Source organism: Pavona decussata, unplaced genomic scaffold (genome assembly GCF_977016875.1).
Source record: "Pavona decussata unplaced genomic scaffold, jaPavDecu1.1 SCAFFOLD_368, whole genome shotgun sequence".
NCBI lineage: Eukaryota > Metazoa > Cnidaria > Anthozoa > Scleractinia > Agariciidae > Pavona > Pavona decussata.
In genome coordinates, this window is record NW_028145744.1 from 211544 (window position 1) to 220615 (window position 9072).

Genomic DNA, 9072 nt, shown 5'->3' on the forward strand with positions numbered 1-9072 from the left:
TATACAAATTAGCCTCACTAGCCTCGTTCAAGGTTGAGTATTCTTTTGTTTTCAGTGGACTCAAGAACGATCCTAGCAAAGCTAATTTGAATGCAATTAAAATAAAGACTATTAAAATGTTAGTAAATGTCGGCCTTTTCTGCATTGGGTCTATGCTGTGGCTATACAAATCGATTCGAAATTCTACAGTTCTCGTCGCCAAAGGCCATGGAAGCTAATGGGCTGCATGTTTAGTGGGCATGAAATCCAGAATTTTTGCTTCTCTCCGCCTACGAGGCAGTTAATGCGAAATGTTTCGCTTCCCCTTCCCAGTATATTTACTCTGTATATCTTGGGCCTAAAAACGAGACGTTTCGCTTCCTAGCGCCTTGAAGCTTTCAGTGGAAGCGAAGCGTCTCGCTTCTGTGCGCATAATATTGGAAGTCGGCCAATCGCTTCAAAAAACACATTTCTACTAAAATATGTTCCAAAAGGAATTCTTTCGCATATTAGGATTGCCAGATTTCGAATTCTTAAATACCCGAATGAAAAGGCCAGGGCACCTGACAACAAAAATGAAGTAAGAGAATGGTGTATTAATCAGCAAATGACACAGGCATACTCGGAAAAAAATCCTTGTAGTCGAACCTAAGAACTTTCGATTACTAGTTCTGATGCTCTACCACTGAGCTACAGGAGACTCGCTGGAACTAAGGCCATTAAACTAGGTTCATGAGACAAACGTCCTGCATACTGCTAGGATTGGAATGTCAATGTGTGGCATATGCACACATTCTCACATTTATTCACCAGGCTTAACATATCCCATCACATTATTTCCATTGCAAATATGCCACACATTGACATTCCAATCCTAGCAGTATGCAGGATGTTTGTCACAGGAAACTGGCCTTAGCTCCCACGTGTCTTCTGTAAGCATCCAAACTAGTAATCGAAGGTCTTAGATTCGATTCCTGATCAGAGACCTGATAGGAGTACTCGGATTATTTTCTGAGTATGCATGCATGTGTCATTTACTGATTAATGCATCATTCTCCGACATTTATTCATCAGGCTTAACATATTCCATCGCATTATTTTCAAAAATGAAATGAATATCACGCCTTGCCTATAGGCAAAGACATGGCTCAATGAATTCAATTCAAAGCATTTGCAGACGGTTCACGCGGCGTAGCGGGACCAAAATCTTGAAAATAGTCCTCAACACAATAAACGTTATCTTGAGACTATAAATTTAGTACTGAATCCACTAGGCTTGATCTTGACCTATATAAGCAGATATAATGCTCAAATGCTCAAGTTTTGCAAATTTTTCCTCCGTGTCGGTGATCTTATACTTTCCAAGAATTTAGACCATCTTAATACGAAGTTGCCAGACAGATGCTAGATGACCTTTAATACTCTATGTATTTTGAAAACAAATATGAAATTTAAGAGGTCGAATTTAATTAACAGCTGGCTCGGTTGTCCAAGATGAACCGTTCTTCCTCGTATTACGCGAGGCGAGCCAGGTGAGCCAACCTGGCTCTGGCTAAACCATATACCCATTTTCAGACCTGGTTTCTACAGTCCATATCCGTTTAGAACTGTAAAATCCATATCCATTTTCAGACCTGGTTTCTAGAATCCATACCCGTTTAGAACTGTAAAATCCATATCAATTTTCAGACCTGGTTTCTAGAATCCATACCCGTTTAGAACTGTAAAATCCATATCCATTTTCATACCCATTTTAAGACCAACATGTTCAAAATCTAAACACTATTTCAGACCAAAGCGACTCACATACCCTACCCTTTGCAGGGCGCTGCAAGCACCTGTATGGCTCTTAAAGTAGAGTGCTCCCCCTCTGGGGAGGCTTCCATGAAAGATGTGCCTTTACACCCTCGTAGCTTGACGTAAATGAGTACCAAAACTCCCCAAATTTAAGTATTGTTTTTCAGAGTATAGTCATGAAACTGAAAGGATGGTAATGAACTCTAAGGCATAGAAACGTTAGCAGAACCTGTGCAGACATTTCTTACAGAAACTAAAACGCAAAGTCAAAGATAACACCTCTTGAAAGAAAAAGAAATCAAGCTTTAACTTCAAGGTATCAGAAATGAGTGCAGTCTTTTGTTTTTATCTACGAGAAAGGGGCACCATTTTGGGAGCGGAACTTTGTGCCTACCTCCTCTGCTTCTTTCTTTGCTGGGCCCTAAAGAGTTTGTGTCATGTAGGAGCGAAAACAAATTCAACGAAAGCAAAACACTACAGTTGTCTTCTGTTTTTCAATCTCGTTTGGTGGCCCATCTGCGTCAGCTATTTAAATAAAGTATGATCTGCTCCGATGCTTAAGCGGAAAATTTCAATCCCAGAAAGTTTAAGGAAACGGAATGTTATATCCCGAATTTACGAGCTGTTGTTGGCGCTACCAAAAATGCTAGCTGACCTTATTTTGCCTTTTCAAACGAGATTCTTGCCCCTCTGAAAAAGGAAAGGAATTAGTTTTCCAGTGTCACGAAGTTTTGAGCTGAAGTTTTAGCAAAGAAAACTGTATAGCTTTTTTAACAAAACCAAATCCGAATTTCTGAGGCGATTTAAATAAGGTCTTTCAAACAGGTATTCACCGAGATGAACCCGAAACAGGTCAGTGATGCTGCAGGGAAAATCCACAGCTATATAAATAGTTGGGCCTACACCGAATGCAACCGGAATGCCACGCACCCGCGCATTTTGAACGTCTGTCCCAATCCCCACGCAGTCCTGAAAACAACATGGCGGCGGATGTGGCGAATCCATTCTGCAAACCTTTGTTCATTCTGAAGGTTTTCTGGGGCATTATTCTTTTTGCTGAGATGAATCTAGCAGAGTTTGAGGGTTTGGACGAATACGCCCTTTCAAATATCACAACTCAAGTGAACGATCGCTGTATTTTAGTTGCAGTGCATCCAGCCAAATTAAACTCAGGCCTTGGTTCGATTCTACGAAAACTTTCCCAAGCCTTCGAGTATGAAAGCCGTGTAAGTATTGGAGTGTTAAAACAGACAGATGTAAGTTTGATTTCCTGGCAAAACAGCAAGAGTCCAGATCTGATTGAACGAGGAGATCTTGCATTTTTCCCGCGGAAAATGACGGATAGAACGTGTCTTTTAAAACCTAGTTGGGAAAAACCTCCTACTGCTCAATCGTATCCTGGATCAAAAACAGCGGAGGAATTACTGACATTTCTGAACACAAAATGCGAAACTTTTAGGCAGCTAGATGGAAGTTTATCGCCTGGTGGTATTGCAAGAGAAAAAATATTAGACGATTTGTATCATGTCCCACACAGCTTGGATCCACGTAAAGACTCTGGTCCCGTCAACGTTGCTTCCACGTGCGAAAGGATTCCTTTGCCCTCCAAAGAAAAATTCTTCCATGAGTATTTCTTCAGATCAAAGCCAGTTGTGATCACAGGTAGGAAGAGATATTTGTGTTTAAATTCAGAAAACTGTAAACTGAAAGCTCAACATTGATTGTACATATAATTATTGTACATAATCCTTACTCCCCCACAAAGAGTTTTTATTTTAGACCTCCCATCCGTCTAACAGTTTGGTTACATTTGAGACTTTGCGACATGGTGCGACTTTTCTCTGAGTCCAAGACTTTCTTAGACTTAAGGAAGGAAAGAGACTCCAATGGAGCTGAAATTGACTGAAACTAAACACGCATTCCTGAAATCCGTTATTATAACCCCTAATGTCACAATCTCGTACCCAAAGTCCTCAGGCTTTTTAGTCAGCGGGTGGGCACCAGGAGAGACTCTGGAGAATTCAAACAAATTTAAAATTTTTGATTGGCTGGTGTGTATAAGCTCCGTAACAGCTTCCATTGTTTTACCACAGAAATCCTGCGGTAATAAAATTCCAGTATCCCAGAGTCTCCCCTGGTGACCAACTGCTGGCCAAAGAGCCTGAGGACTCTGGGTACGAGATTGCTAATGTCAAAGAACAAATTCTCCTGTCATGTGCCCATACTTTTCTTATAAAAAGTACTGGGGAGGAGTTATTAAAATATCAAGAAAATTCACCTTGGTTATCATATCTAAATCCCATGCCAAGCCATGCCATAGAGAAATTTGATGCTGATCACTGTTAGGGCTTAAAGGGTTAAGGGTTGTCCACCACCGCTTCACTTGATTTTGGCATTAACAGACCTCTCAAGTCTTATGATTTTGCCGTGACACTCACAGCTTTCAGTTCAGTCTCACAGTCTCACGACGAGGCACAAAAATCTCACAATATTTCCCTCAGTCTATAATTTCATTTTTTGGCTTGCTTAGGTGACTTTCTTGTGCCAATTCTGTGCAAATCAATCCATTAAGTTAGTAAACAACCCCAAGTTCATCTCATCCAAGTTCATCCATGTGTAGAAGACATGTGCCAAATTAGGCTTTCATTACCAGTCTCTTAGTGCCTGTGTTTACTTGGTTTTGTCTGCTGGTTGATCAATCTCCAGATAATCAGTGTTTTGAGGTTGAGAGGTCTGCATTAATTTCAAGAGCTAACTATGGCAGTTCCTAATTATTACTGTAACTGTTCTCAAGCTGTTACATGCATTATGCATCATGAAAGGAAATTAGATGTTAGGAATAGAGTTATTTTAGTAAACATTCCATTATTTTTCTTTCTCCATAGGTGCATTAAAAAACTGGCCAGCTATGAAAAAGTGGACAAGTGAATTTCTAGTAAAAAAGTTTGGTAGCAAGATGGTGCGAGTGGCTTTTGCTCCTCATGGTGAATATGAAGGCTGTGAAAAAGCACACAACTTTGACAATTTTAACGAATTCAAGTTTCCTGATGCAGTCATATCACAGCTTTTGTTTCCAGATTTAGTGGTTGTTCGTCCAGCATTTCTAGAAATTTCTTTCTCTTCTTTCATGGAAATACTGCAGTCATCAAACAACAGTGACATTTCTGCATATTTAGAATACTCGTCAATTCCTAGTTTGCTTCCAGAACTTGAGCAAGACATCAAAGTAATGCCTTTTGTTGATGGTGAATTGAAGAGACGACATCTTAATATTTGGCTAAGCAATGGTAATACTTTAGGCAAGCTGCATTTTGATCCCTTTGATAACTTTCTTTGTCAGGTAAGTCAGACCTCTGAAGTTCAAGTTTTTTTTATTTCCACACATTAATTAAACACAAAGAATAGGAATTAGGGAGAAAGGAATGCAGAGGTGTGAAAATGAAAATCCATGGAGTTAAAAAGTGTTTACACACCTGATCTCTTATTTAACAGAAGGATATCTGCATTTACATCAATCTTAGTTAGCAAGTGTACATGGAAATAAGTAAACATAGGTAAGTAAAATTAAAGTAATGAGTAATGAAAAAGAAGAAAAAGAAAAAAATAAATAAATAAATAAAATAAATAACTATGCAGGAAGTCAAGAAATCACTCTCAGGCTTTGGATGATAGCAGATATTCTTTTAACTAAATCTTTTCTAAAGCTTTGAAGAGATGCTGCATTCTTGATGTTTAGAGGTATTTTGTTCCGAAAATCAGCAGCAGCATATCTCACACAAACTTTGAAGTAAAACAAAATACCGGTAATGATAAATCACTGGAACCTGTATTAAGCGGTCAGTCGTGAGTGCTTAATATACGTTGACTGCTTACTACAGGTTACACAGAATACACATCAAAGGAAATAAAAATGCCATTTCATTTCACATTTGGTAACTTAATGTACACTTTATGTACAATTTAAGCACTCATGAAATCTCTTACTAGGTTAAGAAACTGCAAGGATAAAATGGTATGACAAAGGAGAGCACAGTATAAAAATATTGATCTAATCCAGTTTTCAATAACTATTGAAATTATTGTCATTTTGGAATTTTCGAACCAAACATGATAACTTCAGACTGTCAGCCAGTTAAGATTAATTTTCACAGACATGATAACTTCAGACTGTCAGCCATTTAAGATTAATTTTCACAAACATGATAACTTCAGACTGTCAGCCATTTAAGATTAATTTTCACAGACATGACAAGAAAGGTGCTGAATGTCTATGTTGAGTTTGGTTCTGTCCTTTTCTACTGTTTATGTAAACTATATTTTAAGATTTTTAACAAGGATGGGATCATGTGGAAGTGCCAGTTTTCTTCCTTACAGTTTCAGTGATATTGTAGCGCATGATAAACAACATCATATCCCATCTTTTGGCAGTCATGTTGTTGTCATTTGTTCTTTTCAGATAAGTGGAAAGAAGCAACTTTTTCTTTATGAACCACATGAAAACACAAGACTTTATGAAGCTCACATACAGGAAGCCTCCCTTGCCTACAGCCAAGTGATGAAGAGATTTCGCCGCAAAAAACTCCTGGAGAGCACCTCAATGGTCATGTCACCTGTGGACATTCTCAAGCCAGATTACAAAAGATTTCCAAAGTTTAAAGAGGCACGAGCCTTGAATTGTACGATAAATGAAGGTGATGTCCTGTTTATGCCTTCATTTTGGTGGCATGAAGTTCAATCTTATCCCAGTAAGAAGGAGCAAAGAAATGTAGCTGTGAATTTCTGGTAAGTTTTTCTATTTTTAAGTGAAAATTTGTAGTGCTTTCACAGCCTTGTCTCTAGGCCTGAAAAACATTTATGGATTGAATCAAGCTTATGATGGATCCCAGTGGGGGGATACTCAGGTATATTAGTGACGTGGAGGTGGAAAAACCTTTATTGGGTTTAAAATTTGCAGCTCGGGAGATTTTTGGGGTTACAAATTTTCTGGAAGATTTTTTTTTTTGAGAGAAAGATTTTGGCAAGTACTGTTTTTGGGGGTTTGTGTGCTTTTATTGTTTTGATGCTAAGAAAGATATGGATTTTTGGTGGGTTAACTTTTGGGCCATTGGACTTTTTTGAGGGCTCTCTTTTTAGCATAAGGGGACTTTGTGGGGGAATGAAAAACATATTAGCCTCATCTGCACCTCCCCATCACTCATGTACCTGAGTAATGCCACCCCACCCCCCCCCCCTCCCCAGTATGGACCAGCACTTGATGACAGGTGGTGATGTTGTTTTCAATTACTTGCCAATGGTGTGCAAAACTATTCATGCAGTAAAAACAAGAGGATCATGTCTTAATCAGTAAGTGACACAAGCATAAATGTACTCTGAAAAAAAATCTGAGTGCTCCTATCAGGAGTTGAACCTAAGACCTTCCGATTGCTATTTCGGATACTCTACCACTGAGCTACAGGAGACTCGTGGGAGCTAAGGCCATTAAACTAGATTCATGGGAATGCTCTACCACTGAGCTGCAGGAGACTCGTGGGAGCTAAGGCCATTAAACTAGATTCATGGGAATGCTCTACCACTGAGCTGCAGGAGACTCGTGGGAGCTAAGGCCATTAAACTAGATTCATGGGAATGCTCTACCACTGAGCTGCAGGAGACTCGTGGGAGCTAAGGCCATTAAACTAGATTCATGGGAATGCTCTACCACTGAGCTACAGGAGACTTCTGGGAGCTAACGCCATTAAACCAGGTTCATAGGACAAACATCCTGCATACTGCTAAGATTGGAAGGTTCAACTCCTGAAAGGAGCACTCAGATTTTTTTCTGAGTATGCCTGTATCAAAAAAAAAATGCATGGTGACTTGAAGATATGAATTTTATTTTCTCATGTTATTGGAACGATATTTTATCACTCGAAAATAAAATTCATATCTTTGTGCTGCCGTATGAGGGTAATCTTTAATGAGGAAATCAACATCATGGAAGTGGTTATGTATTATATCCTATCTATATTTTTTTATTACAGTAAGTTATTTGTTTTTGTTTCTGTAGGTATGAGCCATTTTTGAGAAAAGAGTTTCCTTGTGCTACTTGCAAGATGGATGTGAATCCTTTTTATCGTGATATGTTGGAAACGTTATATTACATCGACAGCCCAACTCTGTGATTTTAATTCCATGAATTGATTAAATGATTGAAAATTTTAATTTTGACAGCATCAAAAACTGTATTATTTTGTAGAAATAATTATTAGTGGGTGCATGGTGGTATTAATAGTGTTTAAGTGTCGTAGACGTTTGATCGCAAGATCAGCATGGTTGATGATGCCTAGTCCCTGTATGGCTTTCCTCCAGGCCCCAGTTGTTCAAAGAGCGGGTAACTTTATCCACTGGATAGGTGGCTATCCGGCAGATAAAATGTGTGCAAGATTTTCCCAATAGCCCTATAATTTGTGGATAGGGTAAAAGCATATATCAAATTTAAGTATGGGATTGTGTGGAAAACTTGCCTAAAGTGCTAGGTGGAGTATATTTGCTCCGCTGGATAGTGACTTATCCAGTGGATAAAGTTATCCGCTCTTCGAACAACTGGGGCTAGGCCGTCAAGATAAATTTGCTTTGTTGACATAACCAGGGCGAATGGTCAAGCACGTGACCTGAAACAGATTGACCAAGATATGAAACATTGAGAGGCCTGGGAACTAGGCAAGTTCCTGGCTAGTAAACCAAACTGATTGCAGGGCTTGCACTACAGCAAAGGGCTTATTTATTTGGGCCAATATTTCAACTAGCACAACTAGTCTTCTTCAGGGCCAGAGTTTCAATGAGAAAAAAAGTTTAAATCTGAACGTAAACAGAAACGGTTAATGGTTAACTAGTGTACATGACGTAGCGTATATAACAGTACAAGAAGAAGAAGACTAGTTGTACCAGTTGAAATATTGGCCCAAATAAATAAGCCCTTTGCCGTAGTGTCAGCCCTGCAATCAGTTTGGTTTATTTACACGTAAAGTGATGTCTGGCACGTGCATTTCTACTACAAGAGATCCGGCAACGAGACGCACTCAGAACAGTTCATTTGTGTGTCGTGTGGTCCCCTGCATCCAAACGTTTCCTCCCGGCTAGGTTGGTCTCTGCAGTCATGTCTTTTCCTTAGACAAGAAACTTTTCTATGCCTTGTCTTTCTTCACTGTCATAAGTCTATAAAGAGGTACCAGCAACTAACTGCTGGAGGTAACCTTGCTATGAAACAACATCCCATCTAGGGGTCTAGTGGGGGCGGCCCTCTCTAAACAAACAACC

The 9072-nt window shown here is 39.3% G+C and overlaps 1 protein-coding gene across 1 annotated transcript; it reads left to right on the forward strand.

Moving 5' to 3' along the window:
* The first annotated feature begins 2747 nt into the window (after positions 1-2747).
* Positions 2748-7977, forward strand: LOC146452444 (bifunctional peptidase and (3S)-lysyl hydroxylase JMJD7-like). The gene is made up of 4 exons (XM_085097833.1): positions 2748-3438; positions 4662-5116; positions 6233-6558; positions 7823-7977. The coding sequence occupies exons 1-4, from the start codon at positions 2757-2759 to the stop codon at positions 7935-7937; spliced, it is 1578 nt and encodes a 525-aa protein (XP_084953959.1). The 5' UTR covers positions 2748-2756; the 3' UTR covers positions 7938-7977.
* Positions 7978-9072: the final 1095 nt, after the last annotated feature.

Excerpts from the sequence above, each read along its gene's own strand:
- LOC146452444 (XM_085097833.1), top strand. The coding sequence starts at position 2,757 with ATGGCGGCGGATGTGGCGAATCCATTCTGCAAACCTTTGTTCATTCTG. Across the intron at positions 3,439-4,661 it reads AAAGCCAGTTGTGATCACAG|GTGCATTAAAAAACTGGCCA; the intron begins GTAGGAAGAGAT and ends CTTTCTCCATAG. Across the intron at positions 6,559-7,822 it reads AATGTAGCTGTGAATTTCTG|GTATGAGCCATTTTTGAGAA; the intron begins GTAAGTTTTTCT and ends TTGTTTCTGTAG.